Source organism: Drosophila arizonae, chromosome 2 (genome assembly GCF_054131065.1).
Source record: "Drosophila arizonae isolate 15081-1271.41 chromosome 2, UAZ_ARI_1.0, whole genome shotgun sequence".
Taxonomy (NCBI): Eukaryota; Metazoa; Arthropoda; class Insecta; order Diptera; family Drosophilidae; genus Drosophila; species Drosophila arizonae.
This window is the reverse complement of record NC_142922.1, coordinates 20,046,316-20,069,925: the sequence shown is the minus strand read 5'-3', so window position 1 is coordinate 20,069,925 and position 23,610 is coordinate 20,046,316. Positions and strand designations below refer to the sequence as shown.

The window sequence follows — 23,610 nt, the reverse complement described above, 5'->3', positions numbered from 1 at the left end:
ATCATGGAGTTTTTTGTACATTTCGTCACGGACTTATATTTTATATTGCATATTCTTGATCAGTTTTGAGACATATCTGCCTGTCTGGTTATCGTTTTGTACGCGCGCAGCAGCTGCTCGTAGCTCAAAGTCTTCTCAATCAAAATCGACTGGATTATTATAGATATAGCCTCATCATTTAACTATGGAGTCAGTTATGCTATAATCAAACAACTGATTCCATATCTTACAAGCTATAATCATTTAACTGTTGCTATACCTCATATGCTAAAAGCATATAACTGATGTTGTCATATTCTTTTCCAATCTTGAAATATTTTACATCGATGGAATTTTTCTTCATGCATTCATTTCCTTCAGTTGCTCATTTCTTTTATTTCAAATCTTTCATTTGCTTCAAATGATTTGCAACAGTTTCTAATTATATTTAATATAAGCTCAATATTTCATATTTGAATATTTTATATTTCATAGTTTATATTTAATATTTATATAGTTTTATATTATATTTTATATTTTTCTATATTTATATTTTATATTTTATATTTTAATTTATATTTTAGTTTTTATATTTTTAATAATTTATAATTTAATTTTATATTTTCATACTTTCATTTTTATTTTTGGATTTTTTACTTTTATTTTTATTTTTAGGTTATTTTATATTTTATATTTTACATTTTATATTTTATATTTTATATTTTATATTTTATATTTTATATTTTATATTTTATATTTTATATTTTATATTTTATATTTCATATTTTACATTTTACATTTATATTTTATATTTTATATTTTTTATTTCATATTTTATATTTTATTTTCCCTTCTATGCTATATATGCTTGTATATAGTAGTCTTTGGCAAGCTGCTTGGCAGCATCCATGGACACTTGCTCTATCGCAACTTGATTCACTTATCTGACACGCTCAGCTGCCATTTATTTCGATAAGTTATTTATTCACACCAGTAGATGCTTGTTATTCCACATTATTTTTTTCTATTTCGCATTTGCATTTCTATCCAAGGATACATTTCATGCACTCGCCGTCTGCAGATGCTTGAAATGTGCCACTGCCAGTGCCACTGAAACCACCACACCCAACAGCAGCAATAGCAACAACAGCAGCAACAACAACAACAACAACGTGCCAAGATAGCAGATATTTGTCTTCGGCTTTGGGCCCAGCCAAGATACAAGTAAGAGTTGCTGTTAGTTGTGCCATCTTATGCAATTCATCGCATACATTTTCCATCACTTGGCATGCAAAATGCACGACGCCATCGACCGAGTGCCGCTGCCTGCCCCTGCCTCTGGCTCAGCCTGCTATCTGCTCTCCTACTCGCCTGGTCTGTCGGTCTGTCTGTCTCACATTGCACTGGCATGCAATTGAGTTGCAGTTGCATCTTTCGTGCCTATAAATAACCACGTCAAGCAGTTAACACCATTAACCGCATATTAATTGGCCGAAATGGGCACCGCGAAATAATGCCAGCAGGATTAGGCGCCACGACAAAGTCCGATTCCAAGTCGCGACATTTGGCTGACATTTGTATAAATTCCATAGAAGGCGTCGCATTGCCACATGTGTAAAGCCTTAAATGGCACTTGGCGTCTGCATGTCGCATAGAAACGCACACACACACACGCACACACATACATATATATACTTTTAATATATGAACATATTTATCCTCCATCCATTGCCATGCAAATGTCACTCAGAGATGTGGGCGGGCGGGGGACTGTTGCAGTCGCGTGGGTGCGGAGCGGCGGCAATTGCGGCGATAATTGAACATTTGAGGCACGCGAAAATTGCCAGACCTTCCTCCTCCACCCGCCCACCATCGGCCCCTCTGCTCCACAGCGAGGGCTCTTAGTGTACTAATAAATATCAATTGTATGTGCAACAAAAACGACATAAAGAACTCGACAACAACAAAGTTGTGTTTGCCTTGTCTTTGCATTTCCCTAAGAGTTCTCCCTCAACACACACACACGCACACACACACACACACTCACACACATACGCATATGCAGCATGCATAAATTAAGTGCAATTAGCATAAATAATTTCCAGCTTTTAGCTGCAATCTAGAGAGCAGCAGAGAGCAACAGTCAGCAGCAACAGCATGCAACATGCAGATTCAGATTCAACAGCTGCAAAGCAGCTAAATCAACAGCGCGAATTTCTGTGATTATTAGAAAACCAAATTTGGCAAATCCAATGTGGACAGGCGTCGATATGCGATGCTCTTGGCAAGCAAGTGAGATTTGGGTTTTCGCCAACTGAAAAGCTAGTGAAAAACCAGACTTGGTAAAGAAATTTATTAGACATTAAATAGATTTAGTAATAGCAGAATTACCTTGGTAAAAGAATAAACTTAGAATAGTATTATTATCATTATTATTCTCTATTATGCATTATTATATACTTTTGTAAGATGATCTTGATTATGCAGACTTCAAATTAACTTTTAGATTAACCAACTGCTATTTGCAGACATGCTTCAGCTTAAGTAAATTCTAATGGACTTTGGATTTCTTGAGTAGATTGAATCATATACATATATACTTTAAGTCCCTTTGGAACATTTTAAGCTCTTACGCAATTAAATGTAAGCAAATTCCCTAGAATTCATGTGGATGACATCATGTTGCAGCTGTGTTCAAGCGAACCAAATCCATGTTTCGAACACAATTTTTGCAGACAAAGAAGCGACGAATCGACCGATAAATAAGCCGTGTCTCAAATTAAGGCCAGCCGAAAAGCAAACGAGCCCACAAAATGCACATAACAAGCTTGAAGTGGCTCAAAGAGAAGCAGAGAGGGAGAGGGAGGGGGAGATAGTGAGTGAGAGAGAAAGAGAGAGAGAGAGAGAGAGAGAGACGGCAAAGGCCGCACATGGTTGGTGTTTGTTTACACATTTTATGATATTTACAGACAGTTATGTATGTATGTATATATATTATTATTTTTCCTTTTTTTATATAAGAAATACAAAGATATAAATTTATATTTCAGTAATGCAAATGTCAAATCATTTTGTAGCTCAAAAATTTAAAGAATGCTAAAAAATTAATAAAAGAAAATATAAATAAAATCAACTAAGAATGTAAAATGAAAATATTTTGGAAATTCAAAATAACTTACATATGTATGCATATATATACTACATTATTTCCATAAATGTATGTAAGTATATACAATCAATCAAGAGGCACAAGAGTTAGAGGTGCTAGGGTGTTATACATACTTATTTATATTCGTATATTATTTATATAAATGTATATATGTAAATATGTATTATTAAAGACACCTCTTTGTACGAGAACAAGGCATGTTTTTATTTATTTATATATATAAAATACATATGAAAACAGCAGCAGCTGCTGAATAAGAGAATGCACTTCATTCTGTCTCAAGTAGCTGTCTCTACTTACTCAGAGAAACATTTTTCTGATACTACAAAATCTTTCGCAAACACTTTTTAAAGGCAATCAAAATTATTTAACTTCTTGTGTCAAACATTTCAATTCAAGATTCGTCAAGAAATCAAAATATTTGTGTTTCAATTAACATTTGTGCCCTCAATTGAGCATTCCAATTGGAAAGATGTTCGCTGAGTTTGTCAAAAAATGGTTTAATTTACGCATATGCATGAGTACATCTAGAGCTGGCTTTGGGTCTAGAGTGTGTGAGCTATTGCGCCTAATTGCGCTCAATGTGGCGCTTATCGGCCCAGCCAGCCATTCGAAGTGGGTCAAAGTTGCTGTGGGGTTCAAATCCCTACCGCAACCCATAAATTTGTGAAGCTGCGAAGCAGATGTGTCTCCACCCCCCACCCCACACCAGCAAATAAATATGGGCGCTATTGGAAAACGGCCTCATCACCATCGCAGCTCGCCATTAAATGCCAGACGCAGCTTCATTGTGAATTTGCAGCAGCCTTCTGTGGCATTAATTATGTGCCTTATGGCACTTTTCAACGCCATCATGAATACTGGGCGGCATCGTAAACAAAAAACAGAAAGAGAGAAAAGAAAAAAACGAAAACGAGATCGAAACGACAATTGTTTTCATTCGACTGTTAGATAAAAGCGACAAATTTATGTTCCCGACTTTGGCTTCACACGATGTGTTTTATGTTGTGCGTGTTATTATTATGTACAACAAATGAATATTATAGAGAGAGAGAGGCCCCAAATATGCCATGAGATTTATGGGTTTCTCTCTGGGGGGGTTAATAATAACAAAAATGAAAGTAAGACAAGGTAAATAAAAAGTGTAAACGTACTTTGAGCGTGTCGGTAATAAGAATTTGAGCTACAACTGAGACTGAACTCGTCTGCAAAATACAAAAAAAATAATCAAAAAGAAAACAATAAGAATCAAAACAAGAATTGTGACAGAAACATATGGCTAATTAAAAACAAATGCATGAATGTATTTTAAGATTATGCAAGCCGCAGCTGGCAATTGAATTTACATTGAATATTATTCATGCCAGCAGCACTTCGAGCTTGGGACATTCACAGTGAAATTGTGAGTTAAGATTCCAGACTCCATGGAAGACCTTGAGCTGGCGCCTTGCCAACAAGATTGAGATAGAGATTGGGATTGGGATTGACATTGAGATTGAGTCATCCCGTCCTAATTAACCGAATGAGCAACAAAGACCTTTAGGATTGCTGCGCCCACGCCTAATATGAGAGATCGTCCTCGGCTGAGACAAGGCTGGAATGTGCGCACAATGAGATAACTCAGCAGCAGAAGCAGCAGCAGCTGCTGCTTTAACAATGACTAAGAACTGTGAGAGATAAAGAATCGCACACACACGAGCACACATGAGACATGCAGATGATGATGAAGATGTGCGACAATGTAAACCCAGTTGAGATGCGCACACAAGTGAGAATAAGCACATGACAGTGTATAAAAGACGCTGGGCACTGGAGTTGCTTGTGGCCCAGCTGAAGCTCTGGAACATATGACAAACATAAGGCACCAAACTTGTGAGTGAGAGGGAGAGTCTGAGTGAGACTGCGACTGCGACTGCGACTGAGACTGAGACTGAGACTGTCTCTGTGTCTGTGCTTGGGTTTCTCAATCTCAGTCGGCTCTGCTGCTGACAGGGCAACAAGCAAATAAAGCGACAACTTTAACAAATACACTGCAAGCGAGTCCTGTGCGACGGAGCGTCAGTGCTCCCCTTTGTGCCAGAGATGCAATAAAATGCAAAGAAAATAATAATAATAATAATAAACGACCTTCGCTGGCTGCCGTCGAGCGATTCGCCTTCGGGCGTGGAGCGTGGGATATGAAAAGTGTGGTCGTACCCAGTTACAGGAAGGGTGTCCACAAAGCGAAGACATGAAATGTGAGCTACCTGTTTATACACTCAGCATTACTTGAACCAAAATATACACATGTATACGTCTACTTATACATCTACATATGCATCTATGTATACATCTGTATTATCGGACTTATCGCGCCTGATATGCGGCGAAGTATGTCTCGTAAGTCACATGTAAATTGCATTATCACGCCAATTGTAAACTGAAGTCGACTTGTCGATAAGAAGTAATCCTCGACAAGAACTAACTGTATTAATATTTAAGCCAAAGCGCTCTTCGCTATTAGCCATAAACAACAACAAGCCAAATGGATGCAGTTAACTTAGCATTTCCCATACGAAATGATTTTGCTGGTGTAAGCAGCTTGTTTTTTTTTTATACAATATTAACTTGCAATCAACGTAAATATATATTGTTTTTTTTTTTTTTTTTTTTTTTTTTTGTTAAGCTGTCTCGATTTTATTTTTAAAATGACAAAAACAAAACAAGAAATCGAATTAATTTCAGCGCATGCAGCACAAATTTGAGCTTAACGCCGTTGCAATACATTTTCCCAACCACACAACAACAACAACAACATTATAAATATAGGTGAGTAAATTGAATCTAGATTCTAGATAAAAGATCGAATGCGCGCACAACTTTAACAAAATTCACCGCGCATGAAATGCAAATAAAAACAGGAAAACTCTTCTCAGCTTATTATTATTATTTTGTTTTTCCTTTTTCTTTTCCTTTTTTTTTTTTTTTTGTAAAAAAAGGGCGCACAATTTAAAACGTGACTGTTACAAAGAATTTCATTTCTTTTATCACACAAATTTCTGCCATGCTGCCGACGCGTCGCCGACGTTGACAAAAATTATTGTTATAAATGCGACCTTATTACTCTTGTTACTTTCGTTTGTTGTACAACAGTGTTTTATTTAATTTAATTTATTTTATTTCATTTATTTTATTTTATTTTATTTTTTTTTTTTTGGGACTGTTTTCGGGTTTTGTGTTTCACTTCTTGGGAAGCAATGCTCTGCGCTGCATGCTTTGAGAACACGACACTGAGCACACAAATCACTTTGTTTTTATTATTTATTCCTTTTCTTTTCGCTTTGGTTACTTATTGCGTTGGCTCCTCGTTGCACTTCTTTTTATTATTTTTATTTAGACAATTTGCATGTATCTCGCGCTTTGCAAAATGTATCTTTCGTTTGGCAAATGCCGGCTGATCGCGTTCTGCGCGCGCCGCTTCTACAAAAAACGCAACCAACTTACGCGCCGACGTTTCGTTAACTGACCCAACAACAACGCCGGCCGCATGCGTTAAGTGAACGGCCGTCAGCGTCGCTGACAGCGCCAACGTGAACGTTGACGTTGACGTCGACGGCGCTGTTGCTGTTGCTGTTGCTGTCACTGCAGCCACTTTGCGCTCAAACTTCACTAGCGTAACGAAACTTGTTCTCCCCGATTCACACACTCACACTCATACTCACTCTCAGCCAACAACAGCAAACGTAACACGCTCTCACGCACTCTCTCTCTCACAAGAACTTGTTGCTCACACTTTGAGTTTTGCCTAAGTGTGTGTGTGTATGTAAATATATATTAGTACATGTGTATGCATAGATTTGTGTATTGTTTCTTTTTCGGCTAGTCCACTTTGTTTTGTTGTTCCCTCAATTGCTGCTCTCTCTTTTACTCTCTCGCTCCCTCTCGCTCTCGGCTTCTGGGCTCATTAAGTGGCGTGTTGAGTGCTTATCTGCCGGCCAATTGAGTGGGGCTCTTGAGTGTTGTTGCACTCGTAACATTTCAATGAGCTTTGCGATTCGCCTGGTTTATTGCCACAAATTTGTTGTTTTTGTTTTTGTTTTGCTTTGCTTTTGTTGTTGTTGTATTGATACATTTATAAATGCATTTGAATGGCTCGTTTGGCGCTCCACTTTATGTTTCCCGCATTTCGTTTGCTTTATTTGATTTTTATGGCTTTTTACACGCATTTTTTGTGTGCGCGCCTTTTTCAGCTCTCCATATTTTTGGAGCTTATGATTCACGGACGGGTTGTGCATCATAATGGGGCACTGAAGGATTTATTGTATACATTCATGTGTATAAACAGGCTGGCCTGACCTTGAAGCAGCGATGCTTGGGCCTCAAAGTGAATTGAGTAGAATGCGTATAAAGTCTATCATCTATGTATATATATTTTACGTAGATTTATATAAGTCTTGCCCATGTTTTCAAATGACACAGCATTAAATGAAACTTTCTCATGTCTCTTCATGGAGATGCTTTGTCAACTCGCATCTACTCGAAATCCATTGGCAAATCATTCGATTCTTATTTGAAAACTCGTTTGATATTCGATTAGTTTGAAGTCAGAATATTGGGCTAAGGTCTGTTCTGCTTGTAATCAATCGAAGCAAGTTTTACGACAGCGAAATATTCTATATTTTGTAGCAAAAACATTCACAGTCATATCAGTGCTCACTCACCAGTCACTACTATATATAGATATACATATATATATTTAGACCATAAATATAGCAGATAAAGACGAATATGCCAATGTCTTTGGCAGGCCAACAACTGAATCTCGGCGAAGTCTGAATGAATTTGATATTAAATGGCGAATCGCTGAGTGTGTGGAAAGTATTTGCAGCTTGTTGCTTTCCACACAGCCGTCGCTTATGGCAGAGTGTGAAAAATGCATGCAACGAGTTATGATCAGCTCGAGGAGAATTTTTTCTTGAATTTCAGCTGTGGATTTGTCCACACTTGTGCCGCCAGCAAAGGACGTGGCAAAAAAATTTATTAACTGCAGACGCGACAGCACGGACGAATTGGCTCTGGACGGACTCAAGTGGAAACTCCATGCAAGACAAGTCTGCTTCTCGTTTTTTCTATTTTTTGCATTTCTCATTCATTTTTCCTATTTTGAAGTGTCGCTGGAAAATCTATTTCGAGCGCATAATTTTTCACACTGCCACTTCTCGAGTCAGTCGCGTTCCCACTCTCTCTCTCTTTCTCTCTTCCTCTCTCTATGTGCATATTTCTCATCACAAAAGTCGATTTGTCGTCTGGCAGAAATGTCTTTTGGCCTTTTTCTGTTGCTGTTGTTGTTTGTTTTTTTTTTGTGGTTGTCGGATTTCCTGCATTTGCAAATTGAATTGAAATCTTTGAGCTGCTCAGGCATTGCATTCGGTTATTTGCATGCAGTGTTCCTTTACATTCCAATTAAGTTGCATTTATTTTTGAGCTTTCCTCTTCATTATTGACTTTAGTTTTAACTCATGAATAATGCAGCTATTGTCATTTGGTTACGGTTAAAAATTTACAGCACTTGTCATAATATTTATATTTTGCGATAACATAACAATTTAATTGTTAGCGAATCGAGAGTTAATACTGAACGGTACCATATCTATAGGAATGCTTTTATCATTTATATATTCATTTTATTATGAGGTTTTTCATTGAGCTTCGAAACAGATTCTAGTGTAATCTAAAAAAAATGTATAAATTTTCTTTCCTTTGATTGAAATGAGCAAAAATATATATATTAATATTTCCATTATTCCCGGTTTTATATATTGATACGTATTTTTATACCCTGAACCCATTGAAAATGGGAAATCAGGGTATAATGGTTTTGTGAAAAGTATGTAACAGGCAGAAGGAATCATCGCAGACCCCATAAAGTATATATATTCTTGATCAGGACGACGAGCTGAGTCGATATAGCCCTGTCCGTCTGTCCGTCCGTCCGTCCGTCCGTCCGTCCGTCCGTCCGTCCGTCCGTCCGTCCGTCCGTATGAGCAAAAGGATCTCAGAAGATATAAGAGCTAGAGAGCTGAAATTTGGCAAGCATACTCGTGTATACCATAGGCAGTGCAAGTTTGCTTTATTGTTTCGATAACTCATCCGATAACTTTTTTATCGAGAATAATCGAAAAATCGACAATGTTTTTTCAGCTTATTTTGAACACTTTTAGACCTGGAGACTTCAAATTTGCGTTGTATATAAAGTTAATGGATACAAAGATTTTGTAATTTACAGATTTTGGATACCACGCCCCCTTCGCCCCCAATTTGTAAAAAACGCATTTCAAGTACTAGAGACTTGTGCTTTGAAATGTACACACATTTAAGCCATATGATTACGCTCTAAAAGTTTCATTAAGATCGTATGTCTACAAAAGAAATTATTCAACAAATAAATTCTCGTTATATTGCCCACACTGCAGTGCAGCCCAAGCGCAGCCGCTGCTAGCTGCGCAGTTTGCAAAGCGCGTGCTTATACGTGCATGTGTATGTATGTGTGCATAAAAGAAGTCCAGAATGATTAGAATATCAGTTTGGAGGGTTCAGGGTATCTCCTAGTCGAGCAGTCTCGACTGGAGCCTTCTTACTTGTTATTAATCATCTAATAGTTCGCATATGTGCATTCAATATTTCATATTTAAATGACGCAAAAAGCCCCATCAAATAGAGGCCCAAACCACAAAACGGTTGAAGGGTTAAAACTGCAAACAAAATGGCGCCAGGCGGCGACAAAAACAATGCAAAAAAAAAAAAAAAAAAAAAAAACAAGCTGCAGAAAAACGGCAAATGAATTGGTTTGCGTGTAGGCAGCTGCACTCACATCCTGCGTATATATATATATATATATGTGTGTGTGTGAGTGTGTGCATGCTTGTGGGCGATTGGCTGTGTGCACGTATTGTCAATATAACTGAACACGTTTGACAATTATGCACGGTTACATTTCATGGCATATTGGTGCAGTTTTGCAAATAAAAGTCTAGCAAATAACAATAACAGAAAAAGGCTATCAGAAAGTCAACGAGAGCGTGTGTGAGTGTATGTGTGTGTGTTGTATATTGATAGTGGCAGGCAGTGAGCGCTGCGCACCTACAGCCAAGCCACAATCATAGCCAAAGTAATCAGCGAATGTGTAGCAAGAGCCAGAGCCAGAGCTAGAGCCAGAGCCAGAGCCAAAGCCAGACCCAAAGCTAAAGCCAATGCTAAAGCCAAAGCCAAAGCCAAAGCCAAGCCATTTCAGCGTGACAATCAATTGATTTCCCATGCGGGAAGCAGGAAAAAATAATATTTTTTTTCTCCTTCTACATTTTCTATATTTTCTTTCTTTTTTTTTTTTTTTGTGAGAGTTTTTAAGCTTGCCTTTAACCACTGCAGCACTTTTGGCATTTCTGTCAGGCTAGCTGCAATTTCTGATCAATAAATCATTCGCAGTTCGCTGTTTGCTGCTCATTTAAAAGGGCCAACCGAAAGGGTTCAAATGAAAAGGAATTGCAAATAATGTCGACTGTTTTTTACGAGCAATTCCATTTGATTGATTATATTTTATAATTTTTTGCAATTGGTCCATTTAATTGGCATTTTAAACTCTATATTAAAGTGCGGAAAAAAGTTGTAATTCCATAATACAGTTTTTTTAATGGTTTGTGTCCCAACTAATTTGCCAGTGCAGAGCGTTGCATACTTTTGGGAGTGCATTAACATGCGATGCCAAAACAAAGAGTATCTCATTTTTGCCAGTTTTCAATTCAAATTTAACAAACTGCCATAAATCACAGCGCACTTGCCGCACGCATGGCGTATGAGTGATTTATTGAACGATTTTCGAGCAATGCAATTTAAATTGATTTCATTGTTGTCTGGACTGGACTGCATAATAAACTAAACTAGCCGGCGCTGCGGCGCTACTGTCTCTGCTCCAGCCACACATTTTACAAGCCCAACTGGCGAGCAGAAGGAAGAGTCGCAAGGACCAGCTGGGCAAGGACAACGATGTGAACGAAGTTGAACGTGGTCAGGGACCAGCAGCAGCTGCCACAGCTACCAGCGAGCAGCGGTCATAAGCGGTTAAATGAGTTGCCCGTATGTGTGTGTGTGTGTGTGTGTGTGCATCTGTATGTATCTGTGTGTGTGTGTGCCAATATCGACCACATGTGGTTAAATTATGGCCAGCAGAAGTGTTCACAATTTCAGCAGCCCAAGGGATGCCGTTAGCTGCCCGCTGCCCACTGCCCATATGGCTTCGACTATTGGCCAGTGCAATGCGTTTTCGACACATTTATTTTACAATTCTTACAGCTTTACAGGAAATCAATAAAGCATATTTCAAAGCGCCAAGCTCTGGGCTGCCAATGACGCATGGATGTGGCCATTCGCCTCAGCCCTTCACACATTTCGCCGCCCCTCAACCGACCCTAATCAAGTTGCAATTCTAGATCGGCATTGCGCTGGGCAGCCCAAGTTTGTCAACTCAGAGCGCACCCTTTATCTGCCCTATAATGAGCATTCATTGGGCCACTCAGTCAACGGCTTTGAGAGGGCTCCTCGGGCCCATCGACCAGGCATCGATGTGGTCAGGCGTCACTTTGGTGTCAGCAACGGGCTGCTGACTACGACTACTCGGCCAATTACGCAGACGGCCAGTGCAGCTCTAATTGGAGTCGGCTTCATGCGAGCGGAACTGCATTCGATAGCAGGTTGATTGAAGATGCGGCACGTGCACTGCCACACCACTGCACCACTGGCAATTTTTGTGGTTTGGTGGCGACAAACCAGTTAACTCGAATGTCCATCAGCAGGCTAAGCAGGCGAGGAGCGACCTACCTTTGCCCACTGCAGTGCACTGGGCGGCTCTGGGTAATATTTACTCAAGTCAAAATTAATTATAAAACATTTTCTGCTTATTTTTTTTTTTCTTTCTTTACTTTGTTGTTGCAGCACGAAGGGCTGTCACAAAAAGCTGCTGACTTTGCGCAATTTCAATTAAGCTTGTAGCTGGCAAAATCATTTTAATTTCACCAGCCACATGGAAAAGGTGCCAAAACGTAAGCCACGCTGCGGATGCGTGCCATTGACATGCCACAATTTTTGTATTTTCTCTTCTCTTCAATGTCCAACCCAGTGTACCCCACGGCGTATGCTTAACACAAACGCAACGCTTGCATAAAAAAATGAGTGCATATAAAATGTTTCAATGAAAATGCAGTTTTCAATTAAATTTAATACGCCCACTGCTCGCACAAACTTTTATTCAATCAATAGAAATTCCTCAAGCAAGCCAGACTGCACACAGAGCTGCGGAGAAGGGACAGCGGACAGCGGACAATGGACGGACATTTTTGTGGTCAATTAACCGCAGCGCACGCTGCGGCTTAGATGCTCTGCGCCAGCTTCTGGTCAGCAGAGATGTGGCCAAAGTTGGCTAGTTGGCTCGCTGGCCCCTTTGGCCCCTTTTAGAACGGGACGTATGTAGCGTGTCCGGCCGTTGGGCGACTTCATTTAAGCAGAGTCAACCGCCCCATAAAGCGTTTATTTTAACACACTGAAAGTTTCATTTGCGCTCGTCGCTCCAATTTCGTGCTGGTTTCCTGGTAATTGTTTTAAGTTGCATTTATTTAAACTTTTTACGTTTTACTCTACGAATACGCTCCCGCGCTCGGGGCACGGATAACTTTGCCAGCTTGTTGAGAAAGTTTTTAATGCTATTTCGCTTCGTTCTTTTTCCTTTTTTCCTGCATGTTGTTAATTTTATTAAAGTTTGCCTTATCACTTTTTCGTCGACTGCAACCTGCCATGCACAAAGACCGCAAAGAACACATAGTCAAAAAAAAAAAAAAAAAAAAAAGAGTAAAAATACAAAGAGAGAAGAAATTCACCTTTCGTTAAGTGATGACAAAAGTATCTCAACTTGAGAGTTCCAGAACTGCTTCGCTTCGCACTCAATAAATCATGGAATATTCGGGCAATATTCATTGTGTTTGATATAAAGATATTATACACTGCTAACTACAAGAGCTTGAAACAAAATATTTTCGCATGGTCTCAAATATTTCCAAGAAAGGAGCTTAGTTTCGAAATGTTTTCTTAGCAAAGCTAAACTACAAATTTTATTTTATTTTATTTATTTTTACTTTTTTTTTTGTTCTTGATAATCTTCTTGGTTAGCTTTAAAATTTGTTCTTTTAACATTTAACATTTAAAATATCAAATCTCATAAATGGGTCACTCAGCTGTCTTGCATTGGGACATTTATGTGCACAAATACACTCGCATTTGACTAGTTGGACGCAGTAAAATATAAACAGCTCCCTGGTGGCACATCTGTGTATACATGAGAAGCGAAAGAGACAGAGCGAGACAGAGAGAGAGTGGAAAGAAACGAGCTGAGGCTATATATATATATATATATGTATATACATATAACCTAGTAGGAATACAAACAAGCTAGCAGACAGAGACAACAACAACATTATAATAAACTGACAGCATGAGCTTTACATTGCTTTCATTTAGATTTGGATTTAGATAGATTGTGGCTGGCCTTAAATATGTGGCAGCATTAGCATATCCCTCCGTGTTGCACTTTAAGCACAAGCAACGGGCGACCTATGAGCGAGTGAGCGAGGCGCGTTAAACCCTTAACGGTTGACATCTTAAGCCCACTTGCCTTGACTCTCTGTTCGCCTCCACCCACCCTCCCTCTCTCTCTTTCTTACTCTGCCACTCTGGCTCTGTCTACGACTCTTGACTTGCCATTCAACTCTCATATTTATGCGCACTTTGTGGCAAATATTTTTCTATGCCTGCTCCACACTTGTTGTTTCTATTTTCAACCCACGCACATACACACATATATACTTATATGTATTACTTCGTATTGATTTTCGCTAGAGCTCGACTCGGGTGTCCAAAAGTATGCTATACGACTCGCATACAGCATACAGCATACAGCATACATCATACACAATATGTGCATTTTATGCGCTTTGATATTTTATACAACCGCCCACTCAACGAGTTATACACACACACGCACACATATATATATATACACACATACATATATATACATATACACATGTACAGCACATGGCTATCCATTGTTTGCACACTCTGTGACATTTTTATGCGGCCAAACTTTGTTGCATCAAATTTACGGTGCGTATGAGTAACGACAGCCGTTGCCAGCCGCCCGTCACATTTGTGGCAAATATTTTGTTGTTATATTCATGTTGTTGCTGTTGTTCTGCAATCCAAACGATATGTGTCGTAAAAAACACACTTGCATTTATTAGCCATCAGCCGAACCCCACCCGACCACCCGACCACCCGCCCACAGCCACAAGCCCGCAAACCCACAAACTGTCAAGTAAAAAAACAAACAAAATAACCCCAAATTGTGTGGAGTAAAATAACAATGCGAAAGCAAAGGCCATTCAACACTTTCAAAAGTATTTGTTTTTCCTGCTCCTGTGTTTGTGGGTGGTTTTTCTTCGCTCCATGTGAGCATAAGAAAATGTAATTGAATAATATATTAAGGACTCGATTGTAGCCGAGGGATGCAGCAGTCCTCGGACAATTTAACTGAATGACTAATGAATGTTTATTTAAATTTCCCTGCTTAAGTGTCGTTCAATCTCAATGCCTGCCTCAGCTGCAGTTGGCAACACGGAAATTACAAATTCTAATTTTGTTCTCTCTTCTTTTTGCCTCCTAATGATTCCATTCAAGAGCGCTCTCCGCTGACACTGATTTGATTTGCTTCACAAAGTTTGAGCACCTTTTCGCATTGCAAAACATAATTGCGCACACACAAAGAGACTCGCTCACACTTGTCGGCGGCCCCTTGAAAAATCCAAATTTCGTGGAGCTGCCGCTGCTCAGGCTAAAACAAATTGGATGCCATACAAATTACAGAAGTGAACGAAAGGAAAAAGTCACGAGCGCTCGCACCGGGAGTCAATTGAAATGCTCATGAGATGCTTCAGCCGCGAGTCAGAAGAAATTTATGAAAATGTAACACGCAGCGTGAAGAGTGAGGGGGGGGGGGGGGGGAGGAAGAAGTTTGCATTATCGCTGGCTGACTTACCGTCATGTACTCGTCCAAACGATGCTTCCAATTGTCAGATCTATCGATTAGATTGTTCCACTGCTCCGAAAGTTTGCCCACCTCGCGCCGTATGCTGCGCGCCAGTTCCCGGCTCTGCTCCTCGGCGGACATGTAACGCGAGTCGGAGTCGTGGGCGGCTGCAAGGAGACAAAAGCAAAAGAGGCAAAAGTCAAAAAGTGTGTGAAAAAAAGCCAAAAAAAAATTATGAAAATTGTCGGCGGGGCGAAAACAATTGCAAGTGCTATCATATTCGACACGCCACGCCCCCGCCCCGCCTCTGCACCGCCCACCCTGCCCTGCGGCACGTAACTTTATGAATTAGAGATGATATTACGGTTCTTAATGTTTACCGACAGCCATGATTATGCTGACGATGCCAAGCGGGGCCCAACTTTGATTATGCTGATTGCGAGCGGTGATTAAATTTGCAATAAAATAATCTCAGCTCTGCGTTGGGCACATCGAAGCAAGAGATACGCTCAGGGGACAGCTCAACCTCGCCCCCAGAGAGTTGGCTTTCAATCAAATTAGCAGTTTATGGTTCCGCTTGAAAGAGACTCGAAGAGTAGGCAGGCCTAGATAATGATGAGCACTCTAAATGGCTTATCATGTATTTAAATTATCGCTTAGCCTGTTTAATAGTGCTATACAATTGCAGGTCAAAGGCAAGGAATTTAAGCAATATCCTATCCCAAATTGGCAGGGGAAAACCAGAAAAGAAAACATAATGGAAATGTCATGAGACATGAGAGACAGGCTGACGTGCATGTGGCGGAAATGCAAGAGCGAGAGAGAGGGCGAGCGGCGTGAGAATGAGAGTGACAAGTGGCAGTCGAGGCTAGAAGAAAATCAATCCCCCGAGCTGCTGACGAGAGGGCGAGAGAGAGAGAGAGAGACAGAGAGATAGCTGTATGACAAAGACAGCGGCTTCTGCGACTGAGCATCGATGAATGTCAGAGCCGTTGGCTAAATCTGAATTTAATTTAATGCACGAACGGAGCCGGAGAACAACTTTTATGGCCCCGCGCCGGCGGCACTGCTGGCTGGCTGACTGGCCAGTCGTCAGCTGCTAATATGATGCTAAGCAAATATCGGGCATGGAGAAATACTTTGAGGAAGCGCCCGCCAGCAGCGGAACTGTTGTAATATTCAAATTCAATTTCAGATTGAGTTTATCGCATAGATGTTTTCTGCTCTTTCCGCGCTTCACTGCCTGACGCCAGCGACAGCGACAGCGCCAGCGCCAGGAGATTGTTGATGGAAATGGCAAATGCGTCTGAAGACGGACTTCTCTCGATGAAGATGAACGTCTGCAAAACTTTTCGCTTTGCCGTTGATTTCGTTTTCATTGCGACTTCTTCTTCTCAAACAAATTCAATTTGGTCAAATGCAAAAGAGAAAGGAAACTTTAAATTTCAATTTGAATGCTGAGCTGCAACCAATGTAGGTTAAAAGCAAAAGTATTTTTAGCATTTCAATTAAAAGGGTCAAATAACACACAAAATAAAAACAAGTGAAAACATACAAAAAATAGAAATAAAACTGGGCTTGTGTAGAAACTGTGAGGGATTCAACCTGTTTTCTGTCAAAGCAAGCGAAAAGTGAAAAAAAGAGATGAGCCAGGGTAGAAAAACTAAATTAATTAGTTTAGTAAGAGTCAAAGAGTAAGCTGTAGATGAGATGCTGTCTATATATGAAAGACATTCCTTTAGTCTAAGTGTTTCACTAATTTGGCCATCACTGTATAGATGACTGACATCACTGTATAGACTGAGCACCTGACTTGCCTGAATGGATATGAAAAACCCAATTAATTAATATAATAGAATCAAAGAGAATAGCTTTGTATAGAAATGTTGTCTATATATTTATAAAGGACTTTTCTGTTTATGATCTAAGTGTCCCACTTATTTGGCCATCCCTGTATAGGTGATGGCATGATATAAATGCCCAAAATTATATGAAAAACTAATTTAGTTAGTCTAATAAGATTTATAAAAATCAACTTTGCACTGTTATATTGTCTACATATGAAGGACTTTACAATTTATAGTCTATCTCTTTTATTTTGCCATCACTGTTTAGAAGAGAATTGCACAGCCTGAGAAAATTGTCTGAATTGATATAAAAAACTCAATGAATTAGTCTATAAAGAGCTAAGAACTAAATATATATAAAATATTTTTCTATTTTTAATCCGACTCTATGATTTATGTGGCTATCATTGTATAGGGTGAGCTTTAAACTGATATGAATAACTAATTTAATTAGTCTATTAAGAGTTATAGACTAAACTTAGTAAAGAGATATTGTCTACATATGCCAGATTTTCTTTTTCTAGTCTAGCTGTCTCATTTATTTGGCCCTCACTGTATACACTGAACAAAATATTGTCTAGAATGATATGTAAAACTCAATTAATTAGTCTAATAGCAAACAATGAGTAAACTTGGAACACATATTTTTTACTGTATACAGTCTCACTTATCTAGCCATCACTGTAGCCTGATAAAGTCTCCTATAATGATATATTTGGATATATTTGGAAATATCACATTATCTCTTCAGGTCGCTCGCGTTTGTATTCAATGCTGCCCGACTGCTCTAATAGGCTATATAAATATGTATTTTCTAATTGAAATTTGGCAAATATTTAATTGGGCTAAACAAATTAATGAGATTTTGGCTAAAGGGGAAGGATTTAATTTAATTTGAACGCAAGTTTATGCTGCCTGTGCACCGATACGGCCTGCCGATAGCCGCAGAATAAACATGAATGGTTAAATTTAAATGCCAGCTAAAAGCACAGATTCCGTAGCCACACACACACACACAAATGCCAAACTTAATGGCACACACACACACACGCACAGATACAGTTTGGGGGCAACTGTTGATGGTTTGGCACTAATAGCGTACTAATCGCACTAATTGCTTTGGCTGCAATTATCGTTGACGCCTCCTCGTGGGCGTGGCCATTGGTGATCTGTCGCCATTGTGCGCATGCTGGAAACGAACAGCACTAACTAAGCCAATGGTCATTTGCTAAATTGTTGGCTGTAGTCGAAAGGGAACTAAGCCCACAGCAAAACAAAAAAAAAAAAAAACAAAAAAAAAGAGGAAAATAAAAAACAAAAAAAAAAAACAAAAAAATCGCAATGAAACAAAATCAATTGGTGATTCCGAACCAGCCACAGCACAGAGTTAGGCGTCTCACGTGCACAAAGCTCTCTCTCTCTCTCTCTCTCTTTCCCTGTTTGTGTGCTGGTCAGCCCCGCTAAGCCTCTGCGGGCAGAGCTCAATGGAGTTCTTAGTTGTACATGTTGTGTCGATGTTTGATTTTGAGATTTGCCATACAAATTGCGAATGCAATGAGGAGGCAATTGTTGAATCCCGATGAGTTCTCGGCTGTGTGAATGGAAGTTGAGTTGAGCTAAGCTGATTGCCGATGATGATACTTGAAGCATCGAGAGCACAGAGCACTGAGTTCGCTTTAAATAGTTGAGAATTCATGGTCAGTTTTGTGGTCAAAGTTTTATGGACGTCTATCTGCCTGCCCCCCATACATAATAATTTAATGGTTAGCCGTAAAACTTACCCTCGGTATCGCTGGTATCCGAAACGGGCGTCTCGCTGGCTATATACTGACGACCGCTCGTTAAATTGCTCTCAACAATTGGGCGTTTATCCTCCAGCTGACGGCGAAAAGCTTTATGATCATCCTGCAAGCACAAAAGAGAAAAAATCAAAATGAGATTTTGTTGTAGAGATAGTTGTTGTTATTTTTTCTTTTTTCGTTTTCACTTGCAAATATATACTATCCTACTATTATTTCTGTCAAAGATTTATTTATTTTGGCCACAAATAATCATAACGAGTAATGCCACTTGGCCAGCCATAAACTATTTGGCCATTGCTGCTATTGCTTTACAAATGAAAGAGCCAAATGAAAGAGAGAAATACACAGAAAGAAATATGTATATATATATAGTGAGCGCACTTCATAGCAGCTCAGCTCGGCGTGAAGAAGCTCACAATAAATTTCGTGTTTAATGCATTTAGTGTTGGAATAAAAAATGCAACAATGCGGCCAAAGGGCACGCCGAGTGCTGGCGAATCAAATGAAAGGCAATACGAAATACAAGCCAAATTCCTTTTCGAGTGTGTTGGAGCCGCAACTCAAGACTGGGCCCCACTCCAGCTCCAACTACAGGCTCACTCCATGCCGCGCCAGCAGCCGAAATGTAAATGTCCGGCAGACCGTAACTTAGTGGCAGGCAATAGATTTCCACAGCCTGCTCCTGCTGCCAAGGGTGAAAGTTGCCTCATTTTTTTCATCCTTCCAGATCCCAGCGGGTGTTTGTGTGTGTGTGTGTGTATGTGCTGGGAGTAAGTGAAATTCAAGTGGCGCACGCTGTGTTAGACAGTGTTTCCCCATTTTCAACTGGCCTGGCCAAGTCCTGCCTCTACTGCCATTTCAGCTCCTGCTACTGCTGCTACTGCTGCTGCTGCTTTTTGCTCCCCCCTCTTAAGTGATTTCCGGCATACATATGTGTACATATGTGTACGTAATCGTGTGTGTGAGTGCGAATGTTTCTGACATAACAAGCATCATTTAACAATTATTTAAGAATTCGCAGCCAGAGCAGCAGTTTAGCCCCAAGTGGGACTTTCAATTCAACTACGCAATTCGGTCAAGTTGGGCAGTTAAGATACTCTGTGGCACTTGACTCTGAGCAGAATCAATGGCAGAGCCGCTAATAAAACAAGCTGGCAATAAAAATCATTGACACAGGCTCAGCCGAATGGAGCAAGTCTGATCCAATCTCATTCCAAATCAGTTTATTAAATTGAGTAAATTTTAATTTCGATAAGTTGTGCATGAAACGATTGCATATTTCAAAAGTTTCTATTTTATAAACAAACCACATATCATATTGATAACGTGGAATTTCGGATATTGCGCATACGCACAGCAGGCCAAAGCCCCAATGTAATGCAAAGCATATCTGGCACATTGTTTGTATGCAGCAAATCCCAATTATAAAATTCGTAATCAATTGAACAATAGCATTGCTGCTGCGAATTCAATGCACAAATATGTTGACAATGAAATTAAATGCGCTCGGCTCAATTTACTCTGTTAATACTCCTGCGATGCTTATGTCAACTGGGCCGAATAGTTCAAACAGAATGTGTAACTATGAAAGCCGTGTCAAGTGTGGCTTTGCAATTATTTCAACTGCATTTGAACAAAGCGTGAATCCGATTTGCCTGACATACATATAATTATGCCTAAATATTTGCTCGCAATATGCCCAGCACACAAAATGGGCTGGCCAACCACTTTATGCGCCATTAAATCACAGAGACCCTTCACACACACACACACACACACACAGACAGAGAGGGAGAGAGAGGGTCAGGGAGAGGGAGACATATACAGTCGAAAAATTACAAATTGCGGCTGAGAATGGCACTAAAAATGCCAGCATCCCGCACTTGACTCTGCCAAAGCCTTCCACACAATTAGTTGGGCCGAGCAAATTGAGGTGCAGCCAGGGCTCTGCAAAAAGGCTCAAATTGGGTCGTTGGCAGCACACACGCACACACACACACACACACACACAGACACTTAAGTAGAGGGGGTAAAAGGACAGCAAAAGCCAACAAACAAGCTCATGATGAGCAGCAACTGCAGAGTGAACTTTGTGCTCGCTCTTATTGAGGGCATGCCCATTGCAAGTACTCTAGATATTCACCGAGAGCCTTCAGTCCTACCCAACTGGATTCGCGCTGAGTGCAACACCTAGCAACGCATTTACTTTAATATTACAACTAATTAGTTAATTACTCTATAATTCGCAATCAGGCCATGTAATACTTTTCAACGCAGACCCAAATACATTAAGGCCAAGTTAAGTTGATGTGGAGTCAAGACTTTGAAGGCAACAGATTTAATGGGCATAATGGCTTACAGTATAAATTAGAAATATAGGGAAATCCGATTATAACGACGCTCAAGGTACCGTCGTTATATTCGGTAGACGCTATAGCCATATAAGTTTACTCATGTTAGTTTGCCTGGGGACCGTACGGACGATATAAGCGGAGTCGATATAGCCAGACTCTACTGTGCTAATATTAATGATTTTAGGTATTGAATAATCCGTAAATAAGCTCTGTGCTTAGTCGGTTAGAGGGTTAAAGTAACTATATAAAATATTTATGTTTTTATTTATTTATTTATTTTGTTTTCAAATTTAGAGCTTTTTAGGTTTGTATATTGAAATGTAATAAACTTGATTTGAATATGTGAGCATATATCTATTATATGTAAGATATATGTATGTTATATATATACATGTAGCGTTTTTTGTACGTTGTTTCAAAATAAATATAAATACTATATTAATCTCATTCCTCGATTTCAGATTGCGATATATAATATTTGCTTTACTACTATTTCAATAAAAAAGCTGAATGACTGATTAGTTTACAGACCTTTTGACTGACTCATCGATTAACTGATTGACTGACTGAAGGATAATTCAGATTGATTGACAGGCATTTGATATATTTCTGCATTGATGTTTTGATATACTCATTATCTGAATAATGTATTTGTATTTATTAATCAGTTCATGCTTCAATCAATCTGTCAATTAAGTAAAGAGTTGACTGAGCTAACATCTCCATGATTAAGCGACAGATTGATTGAAGCTTGAACTGATTAATGAAATTTTAATGTTTTTTGTTGCAATTAATTGTCCATCTTTGTACCGAAGGACAGACTGACTAATTGACAGATTGATCAATCGACTATCAAACTGATGCACTGACTAACTGATTGAAAAACGGATTGATGTACTGAATTTTTGTCTTTCCGTCCTGCAGAGTAACACATAAGCCAAAAGAACATATTTATAGTTAAAACACTTTAAGCTCGCCGGCTTACGGCTTTCATTTTACGTAGATCTTAGGACATAGTTTCGCAATATTTATCAGGTTATCTGGAGGATCAACTTACAAGCTGTTTTTGCAGGCTGGCCGCATCGCCGCGCACCGGGCCCAGGCCTAAGCTGCTCAGCTCCGTATCCTTGCGAATGACCCACTCGGTTAGCTCTCGCAGCGACAGCAGCAAGGCATTCCAGTGCTCCGAATTTGATTCCAGGCGATTTCTGTAAGCAAAAGAGGGTCAAAGTGCGAAGGTTAGCGGTTGGGGGGCACAAAACGGAGAATACATAAGCTTGATAATAATATTAAATTTAATTTGGCACTTTACAACACTGGCCAAGCAGCTGTGTTGATTACCAACGATGCCCAGCAACAGCCACAAAATGGCAGCGACAATTTGTCTGCTTCCGTCCGTCCCCCCGTCCATCTGTCCATCCGTCCGACCGTTTGTTCGTCTGCCTGGGGGCGGGGCGTCTAATAAACCCTCCCAAGCCGCGCCCCCAGGCATGGCGACGACCCAAGTGGCTGTCGTCTATGCTAAATTTCAGCTCTCGCTGTAATTGTGAAATGCCATGACATTATATTTTCTGCTTCTTCTTCTTCTCCTCCATCTTTTCTTTTTTTTTCCAGTCGTCCATTTCTCGAGCATATTTTTTTGTGCCGCTCGGGCATCTGAAAATTCTGCATCCGCTCCTCGCCCTGCAATAACAATAGCTCGCTAGGAGGAGCGCTTTGTGCTTTGTCTGTTTATCTTTGGAGAAATTCCTTGGCTCGTTTTCTTGATTATTATTTTCGCCTGTTCTTCGCTTGTAATTAACGCATGGCCTGCAACTGGGATCGCACCCGGGCAGCCGTACATATGTCCTTAGCCGACTCCTGCCAGCTTAACGCCCACTTTCCCTTTTCGCCCATGCAAATAATAAAGGAAATAACTCGCCTCGGAAATATGCTTGGGAAATAAGATGTATTAAAATGCTTTTGGTTTGCTCATTTCGTTGTCTGCCTTCCCTCCGCTGCTGCTCCTTCTGCAATATACACAAGCACCGAAATGTATACCCACTTCATGTCACTCTCCATTTGACAATGTCTCGTCAGATTTCTTTGCCTTATTTCGACAGCTGCTGGCGTTGACTTTAGCAGAGACAATTAGTGGGGCAAAGCAATGGGAATTCAAGCGAATTTTAAATGCTTTCGGGTTTCAGGTTCTGTTCTGCTTAGGAACATTCTACCAAATTTAATTACGCAGCACTGGTTTAAAGAAGCCCCAAGTATTACACCTTATGGCCCATAACTCGCACATCTCTGCATATTCATAAAATGCTGCTGTTGTCATCAGCCACTTGACAAGCGAATAAATATTGCGGTTTTG

General features: G+C 39.8%; 1 protein-coding gene and 1 long non-coding RNA gene across 22 annotated transcripts in view; one reads left to right on the top strand and one right to left on the bottom strand.

Annotated features, from left to right (window-relative positions):
- The window catches only part of LOC108620745 (dystrophin), a 165,597-nt gene that overhangs the window by 21,666 nt on the left and 120,321 nt on the right, over window positions 1–23,610 (bottom strand). For 16 of the 21 annotated variants that reach the window (XM_089472699.1, XM_089472542.1, XM_089472552.1 and 13 more), the window contains 4 exons: window positions 22,315–22,465; window positions 18,883–19,006; window positions 15,264–15,421; window positions 4,303–4,353 (listed from right to left, as the gene is read on the bottom strand). In XM_089472699.1, coding sequence (XP_089328825.1) covers window positions 4,303–4,353; window positions 15,264–15,421; window positions 18,883–19,006; window positions 22,315–22,465 — 484 coding nt within the window. The remainder of the gene's footprint in view (window positions 1–4,302; window positions 4,354–15,263; window positions 15,422–18,882; window positions 19,007–22,314; window positions 22,466–23,610) is intronic. The other 5 variants (XM_089472709.1, XM_089472689.1, XM_089472547.1 and 2 more) reach the window with 1 other exon arrangement.
- Window positions 804–3,032, top strand: LOC149270549 (uncharacterized). The gene is made up of 2 exons (XR_016270796.1): window positions 804–1,203; window positions 2,508–3,032. It is a non-coding gene; the product is annotated as an uncharacterized LOC149270549 (long non-coding RNA).